General features: G+C 43.6%; 1 protein-coding gene across 4 annotated transcripts; it reads right to left on the reverse strand.

The window, feature by feature from the left end:
- Nucleotides 1-283: 283 nt before the first annotated feature.
- PRELID3A (PRELI domain containing 3A) lies at nucleotides 284-25,078 on the reverse strand. Of its 4 annotated transcripts, XM_036245144.1 has the most exons (7): nucleotides 24,976-25,078; nucleotides 10,564-10,732; nucleotides 9,427-9,516; nucleotides 6,316-6,386; nucleotides 6,106-6,208; nucleotides 4,429-4,515; nucleotides 439-547 (listed from the first exon to the last, which is right to left on the reverse strand). In XM_036245144.1, exons 1-6 carry the CDS (start codon nucleotides 25,005-25,007, stop codon nucleotides 4,462-4,464), a joined length of 519 nt encoding a protein of 172 aa, XP_036101037.1. In that variant the 5' UTR covers nucleotides 25,008-25,078; the 3' UTR covers nucleotides 439-547; nucleotides 4,429-4,461. The 4 variants fall into 4 exon arrangements, with proteins under 4 accessions (XP_036101039.1, XP_036101036.1, XP_036101040.1 ...); XM_036245143.1 differs by lacking the exon at nucleotides 4,429-4,515 and having other exon boundaries at nucleotides 378-547; XM_036245147.1 differs by lacking the exons at nucleotides 4,429-4,515; nucleotides 24,976-25,078 and adding an exon at nucleotides 11,846-12,197 and having other exon boundaries at nucleotides 378-547.
- Between the last annotated feature and the right edge of the window lie 66 nt (nucleotides 25,079-25,144).

A 25,144-nucleotide genomic window follows, 5' to 3' on the forward strand; every position in this document is an offset into this window, starting at 1 on the left:
CAACACCATCAGAAGTGACAGATGGTAGCCAGAAATATGTGAAGAGACTGGTGGTAAAGACTGCTATTTAAGAGGCATGGGAGGGAAACAGGCAGTGATCTAAAAAAAGAAAAGCTATTTAATGAGATCCCAAGAATTGGCAAGAAAGAGCCAGGAACTGTTGCTAAGGAAAAAATAGACAAAGGCACAAGAACAATCTGACTACACGCTGGCACGGGGGCGGCTGGGCTGTGCGCAGGGCCAGCTCCCAGGGCCCTACTCAGCAATTGGGATGGATGACAAAGTGGCAGTTTCATGGCCCTTGTCATCCTCCTATTAGAAGTCTTCCTCCTTTGGGTCTCACTCTGCAACAGATTAGAATTCCATCTGCACCTTGGGCACACCTCCTGTCCTGTGGTCGCCACGGAGGAGCTTGGTGGAGGCTATGAGAAGGCAGGCTCCAGATTCCAGCAGATTCCACACCTCTCCCAGACTGGGCTGTTGAACCATATCAGGACTCGCTTCTTTCTTCCTTTCTTTCTTTCCTCTGGTGTTTTGGGTGAGGCGTCTGAATAAAGATTGAGGCAGTTCAGTTCTAGCATATGAGGAAATTGAATGTGACAGAATCCACAATTCAAAGTGACACCAATCGCACAAAGCACACTGCCCACACACACCAGGCTCACCCAGCAGGCAGGCCCTCTACATGTGATCACCCTAGTGGTGCATCTATGGAAGAAAAGATACTATCCACAGACCATGACCTTGGGGTCAAGGTAACAGGGTATGGCACACCTACACTTTAGTGCCTTAAGAAAAATCAACAAAGTTCTTCAAGGAGTCTGAGCCCCAAGGCTCTCATTTGCTGACTGAGGCACCAAACGTGTACACAGATGCTACAGACAGCTGGCCAGACAGACAGACTGTGGGAAGTGGGGCCCAGAGCATCACAGCAGAGAAAGTCAATAGAGTGAGCAGTTTCAAGGCAGGAGTGTAAAGATTCTCTACATAGAAGGCATTGGGAAACTTGGACTTTCTTATTAGGTATGAAGATCACTGCTGATCAATTAAGTGTCAAATCCGTTGTGACAGTCCAACCACTGCTGACCTAAGAAACCAAGGGATGTTTGGGTAACTCAAGGAGATGCTAAAATGGCTTCTGCCACTAAAAGGAAACTGCCAGTGGCAGGTGCATGCCCGGATGCTGGCTCACAGGGAGCGAGGAGGCAGGCCGATGTTCTTCTCACAGCACTGGCGCAAGGGCACAGAGTAGTCTTTATAAGAACATGCGCAAGTCCTGGCCGATTTGGCTCAGCAGTTAGAGCATCAGCCTGTGGTCCAGAGAGACCCGGGTTCAGTTCCCGCTAAGGGCACGTACCTCGGTTGCAGTTTGTCCCCGGCCCTGGATGGGTTGTTCTGGTGGCAACCACTCGATGTGTCCCTTTCACGTCGATGTTTCTCTCTCTCTCTCTCTCTCTCTCTCCCCCCCTCTCCCCCTCCCTCTCCATTTCCCTCTCCCTCCTTCCCACTTTGTCTGGACAAAAATGGAAAAATGTCCTCAGGTGAGGATAAAAAATAAAAAAGAACATGTGGAAATATTCAAATCCCACTCCAAATGAAAAAATCCTCCCATTAACTCAGCTAACACTGTCTGGACCTACTAATGAAAGCCTCTAATATGCACAAGTTGTAGGAAAGGTAACCAAGTACTTCATTAGAGACAAGAAAACAAGCATTCGGGTTTCCCTTGAAAACAATCCTATGTGATACACCACATAAACAAAATGAAAGATGAAAATCATACAGTCATATCAATAGATGCTGAAAAAGCACTTGACACAATCCAGCACCCATTTCTGATAAAAATGCTCAGCAAAGTGGGAATAGAGGGATCATATCTCAAAAAAATAAAGGCCATATATGAAAAATCTACAGCCAACACCATACTCAATGGACAAAAACTAAAAGCATTTCCCTTAAGAACAGGAACAAGACAAGGATGTCTGCTTTTGCTTCTCTTATTTAAAATAGTACTGGAAGTCTTAGCCACAGCAATTAGACATGAAAAAAAAAATGAAAGGCATCCAAATTAGAAAGGAGGAAGTGAAACTGTCTTTATTCGCAGATGACAAGATATTGTACATAGAAAATCCTAAAGACTCTATTAAAAAAACTACTAGATTTAATAAATGAATTTTACAAAGTAGCAGGATACAAAATCAACATCCAGAAATTAATGGCATTCTTATACACCAATAATGAACACTCAGAAAGAGAAACCAAAAAAAAAATCCCATTTACCATTGCAACAAAATAATTACGATACCTAGGAATAAACTTAACCAAGGAAGTAAAAGACCTGTTCTCAGAAAACTGCAGGACATTGAAAAAACAAATACAGGAAGAAATAAAAAAAGTAGAAGTATATACCATGTTTGTAGATTGGAAGAATCAACATCATTAAAATGTCCATACTACCCAAAGCAATTTATAGATTCAATGCAATCCTTATTAAATTACCAATGGCATATTTCACAGATCTAGAGCAAATACTCCAAAAGTTTATATGGAACCAAAAAAGATCCTGAATATCCACAGAAATCTTGAAAAAGAACAAAGTTGGAAGGATCACAATACCAGATATCAGGTTATACTACAAAGCCTTATAATCAAAACAACCCGGTACTGGCAGAAGAACAGGCATATAGATCAATGGAACAGAACAGAGAACCCAGAAATTGATCCAAAACATTATGCTCAATTAATATTCTACAAAGGTGGCAAGAGTATAAAATGGAGAAAAGACAGTCTCTTCAATAAATGGTGTTGGGAAAATTGGACAGTTACATGCAAAAAAATGAAACCATAGATAGCACCAACTTATAGCACACACAAGAATAAACTCAAAATGATAAAAGATTTAAATATAAGTCATGAAACCATATAAAAATCCTAGAAGAAAATGTAGGCAGCAAAATTTGAGACATCACATGTAGCAGAATTTTCACTGATATATCGCCTAGGGCAAGAGAAACAAAGGCAAAAATTAATAAATACATCAAACTGAAAAGCTTCTGCATGGCAAAAGAAACTAGCATCAAAATGAAAAGGGAACCCATTCTCTGGGAGAATATATTTGCTAGTGATACATCAGATAAGGGGTTAATATCCAAAATGTATAAAGTACTCATACAGCTCAACAAAAGGAAGACAAACAATCCAGTTAAAAAGTGGGCAGCTAAGCTGGTGTGGCTCAGTGGATTGAGCATTATCCCATAGACTGAGAGGTCCTGGTTCAATTTCCAGTCAGGGCACAGGCCCGGTTGTGGGCTCGATCCCCAGTAGGGGATGTGCAGGAGGCAGCCAATCAATGTTTTTCTCTCACATCAATGCTTCTATTTTTCTCTACCTTCTTCTCTCTCTAAAAAATCGATAATTTTAAAAAAAACAGTTGGCACAAGACCTAAATAGACACTTCTCCAAACAGGACATAACAAATGACCAAGAGACATATGAAAAAATGTTCAACATCACCAATCAGCAGAGAGATGCAAATTACGACTATGAGGTATAACCTCACACCTGCCAAAATAGCTGCCATCAACACATCAAACAAGTGCTGGCGAGGATGTGGAGAAAAAGGGACTCCAGCACACTGCTGGATGGAATGCAGACTGGTGCAGCCACTATGGAAAACAACATGGTGTTGTCTCAAAAAATTAAAAATGGAACTGCCATTTGACCCAGTGATCTCACTTCTAGGAATATATCATAAGAAGCCTGAAACACCAATCAGAAAGAATATATGTACCCCTATGAATATGTACCCCTATGCTCATAGCAGCACTATTTACAATAGCTAAGATCTGGAAACAGCCCAAGTGTCCATCAATACATGAGTGGATAAAAAAGCTGTGGTACATATACACAATGGAGTGTTATGCAGCTATATGAAAGAAAGATCTCTTACCCTTTGAGATGACATGGAGGGATTTGGAGAGTATTATGCTAAGTGAAATAAGCCAGTCAGAGAAAGACAAGTACCATATGATCTCACTTGTTGATGGAATATACTGATCCAAATAGGCTGACGATCAAAACAAAAGTAGGAGGCGGGGTGGGAGCAGGGAGGAGGGAGTTAATGGAGTTAAAAGGGGGAACATCTGTAATACTTTCAACAATAAAGATAAAAATCAATGGAAAACTATTCTCATGTGAGGATTAACAACTAAATAAACAAATAATAAAATGAATCCTGCCCTGAAACAGGGATATGAATTAGGAAGAGGATGAACCTAGTGATTTTTTTCTCACTGCAGAAGATACTAAGGAGTACAGGGCTGGAGACGCATGCAGCTCCAGCTCGTAAACAACTTCCACCACCGCACACCATGCATGTAGTTAGCAAGTTGTTGAATTCTCTACCAGGTTAAAGGATGGTGTAGTTACCACTGTTCATCACAAGGTGTAGATGCAGACTCGTTAGCTCACAGCGCTTTCAGAATGTTCAATTATCCACTCAATAGCAGCCCACCCCTGGAGCAACACAGAAGGATTTCAACATGGTGTAAGAAATCGGCCTCTCGCTGCAGACAGCAGCTACAAGCCTGTAATTTAAATGGCAGTTGTACAGGTACAACAGTAACCATTTGTGTGCAGTCTTTCACTGTAAGCAGGCAGTTTCTCAGGTTCAAAATTAGGTGGTAATTATTCTGCCTAAAATTCTTGCATCAGGTTGGGCTACACTGACACCGGCACCGCTCTTCCACCTTGTCACCTCCTGCTTTGCAAGACTAGGGGAAACAGCTGCCACCCTCATAGCCTCCATGCGCTGTCCCTAAGCTCAGGATGACCTGCCTCTCCACCTCCATCTCCTGTGCCCACCCTCGGGCTACCAGCTCTCCCACACATCTCCCCAACTGATGAAGGATGCTGTCAAATCATAACAATAGCTAGAGGGAGGGCTGATTCTATACCAGGCCTTCAACACAAAAACGCCTAAGGTAAGTGAATAAAAGAATTTGATTTGGCTGCACCGAGTTTACCCTGATTTTTCTCATACAGGGTCTGAAGTGGCTTTGGCCTCACCTCGTAATCACTCCCTCCTATGTTTTTTCACAAACATTAGGGTGCCTGTCCCAAGCCAGACCCCGGACATGAAGGTTGGTAAGGCCACGTCCCCTCCCTGGAGGGCTCACCACAGACACAGCATACAGCCTCGGCACTGTGCTCCCATCCCTGACCTGAGCTAAGCTACTGCACACACCTCCCAATCTGGAGTTTTCTAAATAATGGGCAGATTGGCTCTTCTAGACTAAATGCCAGCCATAGTGGGTTTCCACTAACAGGTGACTTAATTGTGGTAGGAAGGGATGTATAGCTCAGGCAGCATCTAAGTGATCTCAAAAATGAAGACTCACTTCTGACTGAAAAAAAAGGGAGACATGGGAGAAGTCAGGGTGGGAGCAAAGGGAGGACAGCCTGGGAAGATGTGAGCCTATGAGGTACGCTAAGGTGAGAAGCCAAGGTCATGCTCTGGCAAGTGACATTACCTTGAACTTGCACCCATCCAACCTCTCTCATCAACTCTGCTGGAGAGGAAGGCAACATGGACTCTGTGAGTAGTTTCTGCCTCACTAAAGCTGAGCTCTCTACCCAAGGACCCTGGGGAGGATGGCCTTTCTGGTGAATCCTTTCTCATCTCACCTTCACCAAGCTCACTCCCCCATCCTGCCAGAGAATGGCAGCTGACTCCAGGGAACCTTTGCAAATGGAGAGGTTTGGCCAAAGCTACATAATGCCTATTAAATATGAAACCACTAAAAATCCTAAATATCCTGCCTGACAATGTAAACACACATCTTTTTGATGTGTGGGGTTTTTTTTGGTTAACTGGGCCTATCATTTCGGCTCTTTGCCTCTGCTGGGTTTACCCTGCGCTTTTCCCTCAGATGGGCACGGCTCCCTTGTCCTCGGTCTTGAATGTAAATATGAAACAATGTGACATTATAAGCTCAGCTAGACAGAGGGCCCAACACTCATGGATTAATGGGACCTCACATTTCACTCGCTTATTCTGGCACTTAGCAGCCAGAGCACACACAGGGCCCAGACTGAGACCCTTACCTTCTTTGCATTGGATGATATTGTGTTGGCCATTAAACTTTCCAGATAGCTGCCAAGGCTGATCCCCTTCACAGTTATGGTGGCTTCTTGTATGAGCACCGTCCTAAAAAGAACAAGAAGCAAAAGGCTGAGCAGCCCTAAGAGAGGGGAGGCTCAACCCCACCCTGACCTTGGAGTTCAACGTGTCAATGCCAGGGCGAGACCACGTACATTTCAGGGTTCTCCGGATGGGGTGTGTACACCAACCTCTCATTCACCGACACAAGGTTTGTGAGTGTGATCTTAAAAAAAGGAACAATGGCTTTAGGTTCTACTTCTCGCATTTTTTCCCACACCATCTGCCCATACTCTTCCACCCCCAAAACAGCACTTACTGCAGAACAGAAGAAACATTCAGGCCCAGAAAGCACCACCATATTAAGTCCCAGGGAAATGGTGTCCTGGCTGCTGCTCCTGGCAACTGTCACCTGCCTCTCTCCACATCCTACCTAATCCTGAGCTGGACCTGGCTTCAAGGGGCAGGTATCCACCACTTTTTGAAAGTTCGCATATGCTACTTTGCTTTTAGGAAAGACCTGTTTTTGCTAACTGAAAGAAATCTGAAGATCTTTGATTTTATGAAAAAAGGTGAAAAAGCAAAAACAGTGTTCCGCATTTGTTCTGCAGCAAGTGGTTACAGAGGCAGCGCACACACCCTCGTGAGAGTGGCCCCACCAAGTCCTTTCCCAGGAGTCACACTTGGCATCTCAGCTTGGAGCTGCGGCCTGTCTGTGAACGTCTGTGCTTTATTTCCCTTTATTTTGTGCTTCATTACCAAGATGTGTCCTAATGAAACTGCTTCTTCATTTTATAGCATTTTGGCTTACCTAAGGTTTCATAGGAATGCTCTACTTTTGGACAAGGGGGGAACCTGTATTTTTAAACTTCCAAACCCTTAGCAAAAAAGGACAAAGTATTCCTGGGTTAGCATGCAGGTAAACAAGCAGAAAACTTTGCACCCACCAGTGGCAGACTCTGGCTTTTGGGCACTGTGCCCTGGGGTTTCACAGGGCAGAGCCCTGAATCTACACAGACCACAAGAGCAAGTGGTATAGATATCGTCTCCTCCTGTGCTGTTTCCTGTAAACCAACTAGACCCTCATGTACATTTTTAATATTTTCTAGTAAAACGTATTTAAAAACTGGAGCTCTAGAACTGCACTGTCACACAGAATTTCTGCAATATTAGAAATGTCCTATATCTGTTCTGTTCATTGTCAAAGTAACTAAACATGTGTGGCTAATAAACACAATATATGGCTAGTGTGCAGAGGAACTAAATTTTTAATTTTACTTAATCCTATTTAATTGAAATGGAAATAGCCACATGTGGCTGCCACATTGGCCAATGGAATCTTATCTTTGTTTAACCCAATTTACTCTCTTAGCAAAGAGTTAATTCCCAATATAAGACCTTTTCTTTTTTTAAAGTTTAAGTGGTCAAAAGCACTATAATCTTCTAGCAATAATAAACTTAAAACACTTATTTTTTGCTCATGTAATAATCTTACACTAACCTCCCCCACCTGGCTTCACTGTTTCAGCAAAGTGGTTAGTTGGGAAATCTTTCCTCCTGTTGAATGCAGAGTAATCAAAAGAGGCTCATTAGTTAGTTATTACGGTGTATAGAAATAACAACATTAACAATTAAACTCTGATTAGGAATTATCATTTTATGTGCAATATTTTTGTGCCTGGCACAGTATTTTATAAACCTTATTTCCCTTCATTAATCGACATAACAATAGTAACAATACTTTTTTTTTAGACAGAGGGTTAATAAGAAACATATGCGGCCATCCAACCATTCAGTGGTAATTTCAGGATATAGGTTTATAACTATCCTACTCCCTACACTATTTCCTTCCCACCAGACCTCACTGTAGCATGAAGAATCCTTCTTCACTGAAAATTAAACATTCCTAAAGGACAGAGTGGAATTTTCCCAATGGAAGAGAGAAAACAGAATATGTAAATTGTCAGGAATGGCTAATGGGGGGACACCTGTGAGGCTCCCTGTGACTTTACACAGAAGAGCTGCCTGGGACAAGGGAAAGGGGCCATTTGTAAAGGTCACAAACGATATTCCAATAACTGTAAGTAGTTCAGAACCTAATCTTCCAGCACACAGAGACACAATCCACACAGTGAGGTTTTATAAAGTAAACCGTGTTCCTAGCCCATGAATTCACCACAACATGTTTTGTTTGTTTGTTTGTTTTTTTAATCCTCACCCGAGGACATTTTTCGATATTTTGTTCAGATAGAGTGAGAGTGAGAGAGAGAGAGAGAGAGAGAGAAACATCGACGTGAAAGGGACACATCGAGTGGCCGCCACCCACACGATCCAACCAGGGCTGGGGACAAACTGCAACCAAGGCACATGCCCTTAGCGGGAACCGAACCCAGGTCTCTCCGGACCGCAGGCCGACGCTCTAACCGCTGAGCCAAACCAGCCAGGGCCCAACATGTCTTTTGAACGTTCATTAGGTCAATATAAATTTTCTTAATTGAGAGAACTGAGAGGGAGTGCAGGAGAAAGTGGCTTTTAAAATTCCTGCTAAGCCCTGGCCGGTTTGGCTCAGCAGTTGGAGCGTCAGCCTGAAGTCCAGAGAGAGACAGGTTCGGTTCCCCGCTGAGGTCATGTAGTACTTTGGTTGCAGTTTGTCCCCGGCCCTGTTTGGTTTGTGCGAGTGGCAGCCACTCGATGTGTCCCTTTCACGTTGATGTTTCTCTCTCTCTCTTCCTCTGTCTCCCTCCCGCTCTGTCTGAATAAAGAATGGAGAGATGTCCTCGGGTGAGGATAAAAAAATAAAATAAAATAAATGAAATGAAATTCCTGCTAAATCCGCCCTGGCCGGTTTTGTTCAGTGGTTAGCGCATCGGCCCTCGGACTGCAGGATCATGGGTTGATTCCTGGTCAAGGGCACGTACCTCAGTGGCAGGTTCTATCCCCAGCCCTGGTGAGGGTTGTGCAGGAGACAATCGATGTGTCTCTCTCACATCAATGTTTCTCTCTTTCTCTTTCTCTCATTCTCTAGCTCTCTCTCTTGCTTTCTCTCTCTCTCTCTTCTCTCTCTCTCTCTCCCCCTTCCACTCTATGTAAAAATCAATGGAAAAATACCATCAGGTGAGGATTAACAAAAATAAGTAAATAAATAAATAAAAATAAACAATCATGTAGACCAAAGGTAGGCTGGAAATAAAATTAAATGAAGCTATTACACACCATCACCAAGACCTACCAAGCACCTTTCTTTCTCATCTTAGGCCATTGCTTACATTGGTGGAACAAAGTTCCATTTTCTTTTCCATTGGATCCACAACAGAATGTTCTTTGATGTATGTCAAAGTCCTACTGGTTCCCAAAATCTAAAAAACAAAGCAAAATTAGCATAATGATGTGTTAAAATTTCCTTTTGTAGCATCAAACACAAAATACCATTTCATTTACTTATGTGCTTATCTACATGGCTAGGGTGCAATGGTGAACAGCCCTGTGCAGCAGCTTTGGGTGTCTGTTCTAGGAGGTGGGACGGGCATTGAACAAATGAATACATTCGAGTAGAGTTGAGTGTATGACAGTAATAAATGCTTCGACAAAAAAGAAAGGGGGGGCAGGCATGCAGAGAAGGCCCTCTGGCAGTGGCAGAGCCAGGGAGGGTGCCATGCAGAGTTCTGGGGTTGGCAGGAAGGTCAACCCTGTTAGGAGATGGTGGGTGGCCAGCAGACTGTGAGCCAAGGAGAGGCTGGAACAGACCCATCCCTCATGGTCCTCAGAGGAAACCACCCTGCTGGCACCTTGCTCTTAGACTTCCAGCTTCCAAAATGGAGAGAGCAAATGTTTATGGTTTAATCCCTCCAATCTGTGGTGTTTTATTACAGCATCCCGAGCAACAGATGCAACACTGTGGCGTGATGCAGGAGAGGGTTCTGTGCGGTGGCAGAGGCTGAGGTGGGGGAGCCATGCCATGTGTCAGGACCCATGGAAATAAACAGTTTAATAAAGTTTACAGAGGAACACATCATCTCTTGGGCTTCCCAGAAATCCCGAGTGGATGCTCTAAGGCAGTGATTCTCAACCTTCCTAGTGCCGCAACCCTTTAATACAGCTCCTCATGTGGTGGTGACCCCCCAACCATAAAATTATTTTTGTTGCTACTTCATAGCTGTAATTTTGCTACTGTTATGTCTTAGGCGACCCCTGTGAAAGGGTCATTGACCCCCAAAGGGGTCGCGACTCACAGGTTGAGAATCGCTGCCGGGGAAGGTGGTCATTTCTTGCAGATGGGTGTAGCCAGGGAAAAGCAGGTGTAGCTAGGATGATGCAGGTGCTGTGGGAGCAAAGTAGGCACCAGCTGGGTGGTGCAAGTGTGTGGGGCAGGGCAGTACCAGCGGGGCAAGCAGCTGTGGGCTCACCGCTCTCACGAGGCCAGGCAGCCCCCACTCAGTGCTGAGGAGGCGGTGGCTGTGAAGCCGGCCACAGCAGTCCACACTGCGCTCCAGCACGTCGACTCCCACGACACAGGGGTTCATCGGATTTGGGTACTTTCTCATAGCAGCCTTGATGACTGTGTCCCATGGGTGGCTGGAGGGAAAATACAATCACCCAGCATAAGCAAGCAATCTCTATGGTTTGTAATGTGTGCCAGAGTGGCACTAGGAGCCAGAGATGCTATGTAACAGAGAGTGAAATGAAAAATGTTTTTTCTTTTTTCTTTTTATCCTCACCCGAGGACATTTTTCCATTTTTTGTTCAGATAGAATGGGAGGGAGAGAGAGAGAGAAACATTGACGTGAAAGGGACACATTGAGTGGCTGCCACCCGCACAACCCAACCAGGGCCGGGGACAAACTGCAACCGAGGTACGCGCCCTTAGCGGGTACCGAACCCGGGTCTCTCTGAACCACAGGCCAACACTCTAACCGCTGAGCCAAACCAGCCAGGGAGAAAAATGTTTTTCCTTTCAGTTTTAATTAAAGGTATATTCAAACAAATATATATGAGGAGTCTGGCTCCAGACCCATATCCTGAATCTTGCAATCCTTCTGAGCCAACCATGGGCAATCAAGACTTTGCCACCAGACCTCGCCAGCGGCCTGGGGCACAAACAAGAACTTGGGATCCTGGCAGCTGGATGCCCTGGGTCTGCAGTCAGGAGCCCCTCTGGAAGGCTTCCTCATCCCTGGGGGCCCTTGGCTAAAGCACTTTCCTTCCCTCTGGCTGTCCCTTCTCCTGTCCCAGCACTTCCTCCTTCCTCTTCCACCCTCCCTCCAATCCATAAAGAAGAAAATGCTTTAGTCTGGAGTTTCTGGGCAGTGAGACAATTACCCTGCCTGTCACCTGCCTTCCCCCTGCTATTCCATCAGGAAGATAAAACACTATGGGGTTGGCATTGTTTCTGACTTGCCTGAGCTGTGGCAGTGAATAAAGGCTTGGCTGTGACTTTTACTTGGGCTTCTTGTCCTAAGTGACCACCTCAACGCCTGGTAGCTTGACACCCTTATAACAGAAAAAAACACTTGCCTTAGGCATATCTAGAACAGGCTATTGCCCCCCCGCTACTGATGGGCTATGAAGAAGCAACTACTTTGTTTCAACTTCTAAGTGGTATATAACTGAAGAGACCACATATTTTTTCTGGTTATAAAAATAAGCATTCAAAGTCTGAAAAATAAAAATAAAAAGAAATAAAATCACCCAGAATTTTACTTATCCAAAGATAACCACAGTCTGAGTGGGAGACTCTGAGGGTGTTCCAGTGCTGGCCCAGAGGTTTCTCCTGCAGGGTGCCACCACGCCTTCTCTGGCCGAGCCCTTGAAGTGAGGGGATGGATACTTGTGTCCCTGTTTTGTTTCCTGACATCAGAGGTCCCAAGCCAGGTACTGCGGCCCCACTGCTTTCTGTGCTTGTTTAGGCTCAAAACCTCAGACACAAGTCTGGTGGGAAGCAAGTCAGGTGCCATCATGGTTCATTCGGGGTGGACCTTCCTCCACAGCACTTTATGTCCTAATTCTTCCTTCCTTCAGGATGTGTGTGCTCCCAGGAAGCATCTGAGCCCCCCTGCAAAGGCAGGTATGTCTCCATGACACCATTATTTTTCCAGATATACCCAAACATGTTTGAACAGCATGAGCAGACACAGCCCAGACTCAAAAATAGATCTATGCACACACGCACACATGCACATACACACACAAATATACTTTTAAAAAGTTAAAGTGGGATCATGTTCAATATATGGACTTATCATCTGCTTTTATTAATTTAACTGACAAACAATTTTCTACATCAGAAAGCTATTTTCAGAAATAGATTTTAAATAGCTGCACAATAGGTCATCCTGTAGATATTTCTATTTATTCACCAATGGTAAGTCATTTAGCTTGCTTCCAATTTTACACTGTAAAATAAAGACAGTATTGAACATTTGTCTACAGTAGTCTTTCAACATACCTAATTTTTCCTTATGATAAATTCCTAGAAATGCAATTACTAAACCAAGTATTAAAGATTATGAACATATTGAAGGTTTTTATTGCATTTTAAAAAAAATATTTTGCTTTATTGATTTGAGAGAGAGAGGAAGATAGAGGGAGAGAGAGGGAGAAACCTCGATGAAAGAGAACATCGACTGGCTGCCTCCTGCATGTCTCCCAGTGGGGGATCAGCCTGCAACCTGGGCATGTACTCTGACAGAGAATCAAACCCGTGACCTCTTGGTGCATGGGTCGATGCTCAACCCCTGAGCCACACCAGCCGGGCTTTGTTCCATATTTGATGTTCTTTTAGAATAGTATAATTTGTTGCCCTGGCCAGTTTGGCTTAGCAGTTAGAGCGTTGACCCGGGGACCAGAGAGGCCCAGGTTCGGTTCCCGCTAAGGGCATGTACCTTGGTTGTAGTTTGTCCCCAGCCCTGGTTGGGGTCGTGTGGGTGGCAACCACTCGATGTGTCTCTCTCACATCAATGTTTCTCTCTCTTCCTCTTTCTCTCCCTCCCACTCTATATCTCAATATAAAATGCAAAAATGTCCTCAGGTGAGGATTAAAATAAATAAAATAGTGTAATTTGTTGACCATTAATTGACTTTATCCTCATAAAACTCTTCTCCCAGGTAAAAAAGTTAGCAGTAGTTCCCAGAATAGATAAAGGTCTCCCAACTCCTAACCCTGTGTTCTTTTTTTAAAATTATTTTAAAAATTGATTTTAGAGAGAGGAAGGGAGAGAAGGAGAGTGAGAGAGAGAGACAGAGAGAGAGAGAGAGAGAGATACATTGATCAACTGCCTCCCACATATACCCCAACCAGGGATCGAACCCACATCCTAGGTATGTGCTCTGACTGGGAATCGAACCCACCACCTTCTGATGTACAGGACAATGCTTCAACCAACTAAACCACAGTGGCCGGGGCTCTACCCTATTTTCTTTCCATTACATTCCATGGCCTCTAAATTGTCAGAGCCTGATCTAGAATCACCTCTCTTCAACAAAGAAGTACTTTTACAAACCATGTAATTATGGCAGTAAGTTACTGTGTCACTGGCTTTAACATAAAGAGATGAAGAAGCAGAGATCTGGCTGGTCCTGATGGTTCTATAGGATAGAGAGTGAGCCCTTTCTTCTCTGAGGAAGAACTGTCAGGTACATGGTCAGCCCAAGATCTTGGGAAGGAAGGAGAATCTAGAGATTCATAAAAGCAGAAAAAGTCCTGGTTACACAGGCAGGCCTTCTCAATACAATCATCTGTGAGACTTGAAAGTCAGTTCCAAAGGGTTGTTCTCATAAAAACCATTACTTTAGCCCTGGCCAGGTGGCTCAGTTGGTTGGAGCATCATATACCAAAAGGTTTTGGGTTCGACCCCCCCATCAGGTGCATATGGGAGGCAACCAATAGATATTTCTCTCTCACATCTTTCTCCTCTCTCTCTCACCCCTTCCTCTCTCTAAAAAATCAATAACACATATCCTTAGGTGAGGATTTAAAAAAAAAAAGATTACTTTAAGCAGAATGAGCTATGCCTTCTACAATTAAAACTGTCTGACAGTAAAGGAAATATGTGTATTCAGCATATCTCACACATTAATGTTTCTTTTATATAGAAACATTGCATCTTTTAGCTAATGGTTTAAACTAAATACAACCTGCTTAAAATACTCACATAATAAATAATTCCACAATTTATAGCAGGATAACCACACAAGTTAATATAGACATTGACAGCCCAGCCAGTGTGGCTCACTGGCTGAGCGTCGTCCAATGGACCAAGAGGTCACGGGTTTGATTCCCGGTCAGGGCACATGTCTGGGTTGCAGGCTCGATCCCCAGTGGGGGACATGCAGGAGGCAACTGATCGATGTTTCTCTCTCATATCGATGTTTCTCTATTTCTCTCCCTTTCTCTCTCTAAAAAAAATCAATAAAAATATGAAAGAAATATATAGATATTGATAAAACAATAGAGAAAAAAGTAAACATAATAATATTTTCCTCACTTGAGGATATTTTTCCATTGATTTTAGATAGAGTGGAAGAGAGGAAGGGAGGGAGAGAGGGAAAGGGAGATGGGGAGAGAGAGAGACAGAGAGACAGAGAGACAGAGACAGACATCGATATGAGAAAAACATGTTGATTGGTTGCCTCCCATATGACCCAGACCAGGGTCAGGGATCAAACCTGCAACCCAGGCATGTACTCTTGACTGGGAATTGAACCTGAGACCCTTTGGTCTTCAGGCAAATAATCTAACTGCTGAGCCAAATTGGCCAGGGCCTAATGACATTTTTTAAAATAAAATTTAAGTACAGCAAGTCAGTATCACACACTTCTTGATTAAAGAAAAAAGCTCAACACTCATTCAACTGGCAAAACCCCAAAATTCTGGCAACATCAAGTGTTGGAGAGAATGTGGGAAAAGAGAAGACAAGAACTGCTGGTGGACAGAAGTTGGCACAACTCCTGAGAGTGCAGTTTACCTAGAGGTGGCAAGAAGGCATGACCAGCCTCTCTTCTCAGTGTTTTCAGCTGCCTGGGTTAAGAACACAAGGAACTGCTAAAGTTCATCCTCAAGACGAATGACCTGTGGCACGGCTCACAGTGGCCATGGTAGAGTGGGAACCCATCCACAGGGCCGGGGGCCTCTGCACCCCACTGCAGGGCAGCTATAAAGAGCACAGTGCTGATGCCAGGAAGGTAGAAGGACTCAGCTACTACCCACACTGGGAAGTAAAAAGGAATAACCAAGATCTCTCTCTATGCACAGTGAGGGAGTCAGAAACATGAAGTGGGATGAAATTACAGGATGTCTGGGGTTTGCCTAAAATAAATTGGAGGAAGGAGCAATGGGCAGGGGCACAAAACACCAGACTGGCTGTCAGAGGGAGACTGTTAACCTGGAAGATGATAGTGGGCACTCATTATTCTAGTCTCCACTTTTGCTTACTTTTTTTTTTAAATCCTCACCCGAGGACATTTTCCCATTTTTTGTTCAGATAGAGTGGGAGTGAGAGAGGGAGAGAAAGAGAGAGAGAAACATCGACGTGAAAGGGACACATCGAGTGGCTGCCACCCACACGACCCAACCAAGCCTGGGGACAAACTGCAACCGAAGTACATGCCCTTAGTGGGAACCAAACCTGGGTCTCTCTGGACCGCAGGTCAACGCTCTAACCACTGAGCAAAACTGGCCAGGACTACTTTTGCATACTTTTGAAATTTCCGTAATAGCAAATTAAAAAATAAAAATAAAAAAAAAGGGCAGCCAGCCACAAACAAGGCAAAGTACTCCTACACCCTACTCACAGTGACTCTAGGCCCAGATCTGTGGTTCTGAGTGTGGTCCACAACACCCAGAGGCTCCCACGCCCTTTCAGGAGGTCTGCAAGGTCAAAACTGTTTCACAATGCTAGTAAAACATGATTTGTCTTTTTCACCCTATTGACATTTACACTTCAAAAGCAGCAACAGGTAAAACTACTGGCCTCTCCCCACAAATTAAGGCCAGGACCCGAAACCACATTCATGCTGTGCCTTCAAGAAAACCATGCCAGTGTTTCTTAAGACTATCCAGGGTGAAACAGTAAAATTACTTGTTTGATTACATCTAGACCCCTAAGTATTTTTCTTTTAATATCCTGACCACATGATAGCTAAGGCCCAAGCTGGGATTAGATACCCTACTATGCTCAGCCCTAAACTTAAACAACTTTATATAACAAAACTATTCACCAGAGTACCACTAGCTACAGCCTAAAACTCAAAGGACTTGACAGTGCTTTATATTCCTCTAGAGGAGCCTGTTCTATAATCAATATACCCCAATAAACTTCACCAACCCTTGCCAGTTCAGCTTATACAACATCTTCAGCAAACACTGTAAAGGATTATACTAAGTACAAAAATATAAGACATAAAAACGTTAGATCATGGGAAGAATGCCTGGAGCACGTCTGCTGTGCAGAGAGATCTACAAAGGCTGGGGAAGTGCTGGGCAGCTGTGGGTGGCGAGCCCAGCTGGAGACTTCTTTCCATGCCTATCACTTCTACTGAAACAGCTCAGGGACAAACTTTGGTTATTCAGTCTGGGGTATCCAGCAGACATTTTCTCAAAAATTAATGAAATGAGCCCATCATTTCAAGGAAAACAACTCATAGTATTTGTTGCCAAAGATAAAACTTGAATTTCAAGTGAAAATTGAAATTTTCAAAAAACTTGTATCCACTCCCATGACCTGATGACTGCCCCATATAGCAACTGGGCACACCCTTATATTTCAAATGACCAGTGCAAGATGCCACAAAATAATACACTGGTGAGAAACTCATTAAAAACATACGCTAAGCCAATTACATCTTTCATTATGGTTTCAGATTTTACACTTGTTTTGTTGTAGTAACAAAAGATAGCCACAAGGGATTCCAAAATGGTAGCACATTAAATCAAAGCCACACTGACCTTCTCTCAGGACCAAACTGGAATTACAGTGATACCTCGGTTCTCGAACATAATTCATTCCAGGAGGACGGTCGAGAACCGAATTGTTCGAGAACCGAAGCAATGAAACCAATAGGAAAGCGTGACTCCACAAAGCGTGACTCTCTCTCTGCACTCACACTGATGACGCAAGCAAGGCGCGCTGGGCCGAACGAACGCCATTCGGCTCAACTCGGCTCATCTCGGAAGTTCGAGTTCCAAATATTTGTTCGGATTCCGAGACAAAAGTTTCTCGAATCTCCATTTGGTCGAAAACCGAGGCGTTCGAGAACCGAGGTATCACTGTACAACTAAACTATAGAAAAATCATCCCAAATAACCACCTGAGAATTAGCTGGAGAGAACCCTTATAACCAAGGACATAAAGAGAAGCCCACATTGAGACTAGTAGGAAGTGTGGAGGCATGAGAGAGCTGGCTGGGCTCCCACAGGTAGCAGCTGAAGTTCTGAAGGGATATGTCAGCTACAGGGGGTTCCCTATGAGAAGTGTGGGGACTAAACCCCAATCTGGGCTCCCCACCCAGAGTACCCAGAGTAACAAAACCGGAAAAGGTACCCACATAACACCTGGCTATGAAAATCACCAGAGGTTCTGTCTCGCAGGGAGAGACAGATAGAAACACAGATACCCTCTTAAAAGGCCAACACACTAAATTTCATTTGCAGCCCCTCACCTGGGGCTCTGGCATAGGGAGAATAGAATAGACCAGAACTGCACGAGGAGAGTCTGGGATTGGAGGCTCTGGGGAGAGAACTGAGAAGGCAGCCACCAGGATCACTGTGCTGAATCATCCCCCCATGTGGCAGAAGCCATCTTTCTCAGGCAGAGTTTTCCCATCAAAGCAGCTTTAGCCCATGAGAAAGTAATTGTCTCATCCATTGGAAATTATCTCTCCCTTCCCTGTGGAGGTTACAACTAGCTGAGTCTACAATCTGAGGCTCATTAAGTAACTGAGACTAACAGTCAGCCTGAAGGCAGAGGCGGATCTCTGGGTGCTTTGAGTCTTTGCCTGACCTGCTCCTCTGCCATGGGCCAGTAAAACCAGACCTTGGTATTCAGCTTGGTCCTTTCCATACACAATCAGCCCCATCAGAGGAAGATACAAGCTGTGGATCACTCCAAAGAGGCCCAAAACCAATAAACCCATGGCCAGCTTCAGTCAACAACAAAGCAGGTTCCAATAAGCTTCACAAGCAGTATACCCACAGAGAGAATTTGGCAGGCTCCAAACCCTGCTGAGGTGAATTGTGCTTTGTGTGATAAGCACTGCACAGAAACTTTTCAGTGTGATGGGGGTTCAGCATCACTGTCACTCAGTCTGAGGGTCAAGCCCATGCACAAATGGGCCAATAGTAATCAAGATTCTATTACAATAGGAGAATCTACATAATACATACAGGGGATATTAGTAGGCCACCAGTTCTGGTGATCAGGGAGACTGTACCACTGGGTCCCAAAGGTCACTTACTACATAACACCTCCCTACCTTGACTGACTGGAAGCCGTAGCAGATCTACCTAATACATACAAAAACAAAACAAAACAAGCACCCAAAATGGGGAAACAAAGAAGCCCCAAATGAAAGAACAAGAAAATTCTCTGGAAAAAGAGCTAAATGAAATGGAGATAAGCAATTTATCAGATATAAAGTTCAGAGTAATTATTACAAGGATGTGCAACAGCATGAAAAAAGATATAGAAACTATGAAAATCAACCAGTAGGACATGAAGAATGACATCGAAATAAAGAATACACTCAAAGGAATGAACAACAAATTAGAGAAAGCCAAGGATTGAATCAACAAATTGGAAGACAGGGTAGAAAAAAAATCACTCAATCAGAGATCCAAGAAGCAAAAACAATTGAAAAACAGGAGGACAGTTTAAGGGAGCTGTGGAACAACATGAAACATAACATCCACATCATAGATGTAACAGAAGAAGAAAGAAGTGAACAAGTATTAGAGAACCTGACTGAAGAAATAATGGCAGAAAAATACCCTAGCTTGGTGCCCTGGCCAGTTTGGCTCAGCAATTAGAGCATTGGCCCACGGACCAAAGAGTTGCGGGTTCAATTCTGGTCAAGGACACATACTTCAGTTGCAGTTCAGTCCCCAGCCATAGTTGGGTCATGCGGGATGCAACCAACCAATGTGTCTCTCTCACATCGATGTTTCTCTCTCTCTCTCTCTCTCCCCTTCTCTCTCTCCCTCCCTCCCTCCCACTCTATCTGAAGATAAATGGAAAAAAATATCCTCGGGTAAGGATAAAAAAAAAATAACCTATCACACAAGTTCAGAAAGCACAGAGTCCCAAGCAAGAAGAACCCAAAGAGGCCCATGCCAAGACATATCATAATTGAAAGGCCCAAAACGAAAAACAAGGAGAGCCCTGGCCGGTTTGGCTCAGCGGTTAGAGCGTCGGCCTGCGGTACAGAGAGACCCGGGTTCGGTTCCCGCTAAGGGCACGTACCTGGTTGCAGTTTGTCCCCGGCCCTGGTTGGTCGTGCGGGTGGCAGCCACTTGATGTGTCTCTTTCACATCGATGTTTCTCTCTCTCTCTCTCTTCCTCTCTCTCCCTCCCGCTCTGTCTGAACAAAAAATGCAAAAATGTCCTGGGTGAGGATAAAAAAAACAACAAAAAAAAACAAACAAGGAGAGAATCTTAAAGGCAGCAAGAGAAAACCAATGTGTTACCTATAAAGGAGCTACCATAAGGCTGTCAGGTAATTTCTCAACAGAAACACTAAAGGCCAGAAGAGAATGGCATGAAGTATTCAAGGTAATGAAAGACAAGGATCTGAAACAAGACTACTCTATCCAGCAAGGCTATCATCTCAAAAGAGGAAGTGAAATAAAGAGCGTCCCAGACAAAAAGAGGTTCAAGGGATAATATTACCACCAAACCAGCACTGCAAGAAATGTTAAAAGGACTGCTGTACTATTAAGAAGAAATAGAAATAGAAACATAAGCATAATGAATAAAAATGGCAATTAATAAGTATCTATCAATAATAATCTTAAATGTAAATGGATTAAATGTTCCAATCAAAAGATATCGGGTAGCCCTGGCCAGTGTTGCTCAATAATTAGAGCACTGGCCCTCGCACCAAAGGGTCACAAGTACGATTCCCAGTCAAGGGCACATACCTGGATTGAGGGTTCAATCCTCAGCCCTGGTTGGGGCACATGCACGAAGCAACCAATTGATGTGTCTCTCTCACATTAATGTTTCTCTATCTTTCCCCTCTCTCTGTCTCTCCCTCCCCTCCCTTCCACTCTCTCTAAAATTCTATGGGAAAAAATACCCTCATGCAAGGATTAACAACAATAGTAGCACATCCAGACAATGGAACATTATTTATTACTAAAAAGAAATGAGCCATCTAGCCATGAAAAGATATGAAGAAAACTTAAATGCATATTACAAAGAGAAAGAAACTGATCTGAAAAGGCTACACACTGTGTGCTTCCAACTAAATGACATTCTAGAAAGGAATAAACTATGGAGACAGTAAAAGGATCAGTGATTACCAGGGTAAGAGGTAGAGGGAGGCAGAGCACACAGGATTTTTAGGGCAGTAAAACTATACTATGTGATACAATGGTGGTGTATGCCATTAAATATTTATCAAATGTCACAGAATGTACAATACCTAGAGTTATTTATAACACGTACAGTAGGCCTCATTTATCGCAGTTAATCAGTTCCATGATAAATGAATTTCCACGAAGTAGGATTCTTTATTTATATACAGTCGTCCCTTGCCACTTCGTGCTTCAACTTTCACAGCTTCACTCTATTGAGAAATCGCGATAGAGCGAAGACGCGAAAGTCGAAGCACAAAGTGGTGAGGGACGACTGTACTACTCTGATGTAAGATGTTGATAGTGTGTGAGAGCACATGAAAACTCTCTATATTTTCACTCAATTTTGTTGTGAATCTAAAACTGTTCTAAAAACTAAACATTATCTAATTTTTAAGTGACAGCTAAATGAAATATAACTTGAATTGACTCTTTTTTACTATTGACATGGGCAAAAAATTAATTGGAACTACAAATTAGATGGTAGTAATGTTTCAGTGTTAATATTCTAATTTGATTATTACACTGTGGTTAAGTAGAAGAATGTCATTGCAGAGGTTACACAATAAAAGATTTGAAGATCAAAAAAAAAAGACAGGGTAGCTAAATGGATAAGAAAACATGTTCCATATATATGCTGTCTACAAGAGACCCACCTCACAACAAAAGACTCACATAGGATGAAAGTGAAGGGATAGGAAAAAATATTCCAAGCAAATGGAAAGGTTTATTATTAATTTAAATTAATTAATATTATTTCTCAGTTTTAATTTCTAATATGGTAAATATAGATAGCTACAATTTACATCAAAAAAACCTGTTTGGGGTCCTCAGTATTTTCTAAGAATATAAAAAAATCCTGAGGCTGAAGTGTTTGAAAATTGCTGGCCTAAGTGGACCAGAAATTTATATACAGGTGGTCACTGTAGTATGATGCGTAGTAAGGGGGTGGGGGACTTGATGTTCTTTCAATAAGAGAAAGAATAAATTGCAACATATTCATACAATAAAATATTATATAGCTATGATACATATGTGCGTGTGTGTTGTATATACACACACAAAACACAGATCTCAAAACCATACTGTTGAGAGGAAAGGAAAATTGTAAAAGATCTGTACAAGAACAATATGTCACTGATTTCTATTTTAAAATAATAAACACTTGCACACATAAATGTACTCAAACGGAATATATATCTTCAGAGGGATACCCACCAAATTCATAACCTTGTCTGCCTGTGGGGAGAGAGAGAGAGAGGTACTGCACTGGGGTGGGAGTGGGGTGCTTCAACTCTTATCTGTAATGTTAAATTTCTCTTATTTAAAAAAAAGGGGGGGTGGGGGGGAAGGGCATACTTTTTCCTGCTCCTGGCTAGAAAGCAAATTTGCTTTAGGGCATCATCTCCTCTAAAACCCTTAATTCCCTAAAATGGACATTACCTACTAGAGACCTTTAATGGTAGTTACTGGAATTCACAGAGTAATATGGCCTTGAATCTCTGCCCAAAATCTACATGTGTTGGCTCTGCTCCTGAAGATTTTACACATCTACCTGAAACCTAAGTCAATGCTGTGAAGATGAAATTTATAAGCCTATTAACTTTTACATGCCCCTTTCTGGATTTTTATATTTCAGTCTTATGTTTTTCATTACTATTTAAACAATCTTAACCCTGTCTAAGAACACACACTAATTCAGATGGCTTTCTCAAAGGGTTCTCCATTTCTGTAGGTGTGTTTATATTACTCTCTGCGGTGCCTGACCTCTAGTCCCCGGGGGTTTCTTTGGGATGTGGACAAACGAAGAAATCTTGATATGATAAAAAGTTTTTGTGCCTAATTATTTCTTACCTTTCCAGAGCAAATTTATTAATTTTTTTATCAAATATTCATCTGACAGTACAACAAATATACAAAAGAAACAAGTATAGAAAGAAAAGACCTAGAACCCTGAAATAAAAAATAAATCAGTGATTTTAATGGACTAAGCAAGGAGACAACTCCACAATAAGCCCAGCCAGAAAGCTGGGCTTCCCATTTTGTGCTGTGCCACTGCACATTACTACATAATTCACAACACTTCAGCCACAGGGGCCTACCCAACATTGACCTCAGCCAGCTGCACTCCACATTTGTCAATTTTCATTACAGCCCTTTGCTTTTAACTTCAAAAATCAATGGCAAGGGATCAGCACTAAGTCCACAGCAGCTTGGTATTGACTGAAATTCCTTTGGGGGTAGCCACTCTCATTTTGGAATGGCATCTGATCTTGGTGAGATCCCTCAGTCCCTCACTGAGCACCAACTAGTGCCAGCATTGGCAGAGTGCCAGGGATACAAAATGAATGAAGTACTGATACAGGCTACCACACAAATGAACCTCAAAAAAATTATGCTAAGTGAAAGAAGGCAGACACAAAGGACCACTATGTAGTATGATTACATTTATATGAAATGTCCAGAAAAGGCAAATCTATAGAAACAGAAATCAGACTAGCAGCTGCCTGGAGCTGGCGATGGTTGTGGAGAGTGACTGCAAATGGGCATTAAAAATCTTTGTAGGGTGATGGAAATGTTCTAAAACTGGTCTGTGGTGGTAGCTATACAATTTTAAATTTACTAAAAATTGTGAATTATATTCTTTAAATCAGTGAATTTTACCAACAGTGACTTTTCACAATTGACAATTCACTTCTGCTTGTCAACCAACATTTCAGGAACTTCTGGGGCAGCCCTTGTCAACTGTTCCAGGACAAAACAGCCCCACTGCCCAGGCATCTCAGTATGCAATGACAACTTCTCCCCTCTGCATCTAGATGGTGCCAGTTATGTCCCACCCCTGGGAGAATTGAGAGAAGAATCTCTGAACCATTCTCATTAGGGCTTTCACTGGGTCTCTCAAGAAACCCATCGAGAAAAACCGCAGGCTATACAAAAACAACACTAACTTTGGATCCCATCAAGTCTAAAGATTTCATTTTATTTTTTTGTTTGTTTGTTTGTGTTTTTTTTTTTATCCTCACTCGAGGACATTTTTCCATATTTTGCTCAGGTAGAGTGGGAGGGAGAGAGAGGAACAGAGAGAGAGAGAAACATCGACATGAAAGGAACACATCGAGTGGCTGCCACCCGCACAACCGACCAGGGGACAAACTGCAACTGAGGTACGCGCCCTTAGCGAGAACCGAACCCCGGTCTCTCAGGACCGCAGGCCGACGCTCCAACCGCTGAGCCAAACCGGCCAGGGCTAAAGATTTCATTTTAAATAATTTAGAGTTTTTAACCTCTTGATACATTTTTATTATAATTTTACATTAAAAAGGCCAAAGGATGACAATTCCACTGCATGTAGTTTTTTAAAACATGTTTTAAATTTATTTTTAAATAATAGTTGACGATTTAAAAAAATGTTTTTCTAAGTGGGGTTGGGTATTTAAAAATCCTTATTCCTTTAAAATAATATTAAAGAACGATTTCAGAGTTTCACAGATAAATGACAGACGAAGATACCACTTAGGTTACGAGGACACTGTTAAACAGCTCCCAGTTTTCCATGCTAGCTTGGAGGCCCTCCATGCCCACAAGTGGATCCCATGCCACATCCCCCCACCCCCACGTGCTTTAGCCATATCTGGCTTCCTCCCGAGCCGCTGTGGACCCGTCATTCATAAAACCTGTTTAACGTTTGTGATCAGCTGCACTACTGAATCCTAGCCCGGCGGGACCCCGAGCCCCTGGCCCCAGATGATAACAGTGTGTAGGCGAGATTAGGCCTGGGTGGGCTGAGAAGTGCGCACTCTCACCTTGCCGGGTCCCCTCCCCGCCGACTCCACCCCACCAGGGGCGCATGCTGAAGAGGGCGCTCCGGACCCCAGCCGTCCGTCCCTATACGATCAGCTGAAATGCATCCTGCAGCTCCGTCCTCCTCCGGCCGGAAAGGAAAGGCCGACCCCCCTCCCAGAGCTTCAGTAATCCCACGGGGCCTCCCTCTGCCAGGAGGCGCCTTCATCTAACTGCACTGTACCGCTTCGCCGTCTCTCTAGCTGAGGACGCCCTAGAAGGGACCAAGAGCCTGAGCCCTTTTTTTAGGAGGCCGAGGCCGCGGTTTGGGAACAGTCAACGCCAGGTTGGGAAGGCTCTGCGAGGGCCGGGTCTGGGGTCCGGCCTTTCTTGGCCTCCTCCAGCGGCGCTGCGGCGTGTGCCAGCGCTGGCCTGAACGCCACGGTGGACCGCGGCCTGACCTCACCCGAACACGTGCTCCGAGTTCCAGATCTTCATCGCCGCCGGGGGCTAAATGCAGAGCGCGGCTTCCCTACTCCGGCTGCAGACTCCGAGCTCCAGGCAGCTCCTGTCGGCTCCGCGTGGGCGTGACCTGAGCGGGGCGGGGCGTGGGCCTACCAGCTTGCAGGTCAGGT

This window comes from Molossus molossus, unplaced genomic scaffold, assembly GCF_014108415.1.
Source record: "Molossus molossus isolate mMolMol1 unplaced genomic scaffold, mMolMol1.p scaffold_m16_p_6, whole genome shotgun sequence".
NCBI lineage: Eukaryota > Metazoa > Chordata > Mammalia > Chiroptera > Molossidae > Molossus > Molossus molossus.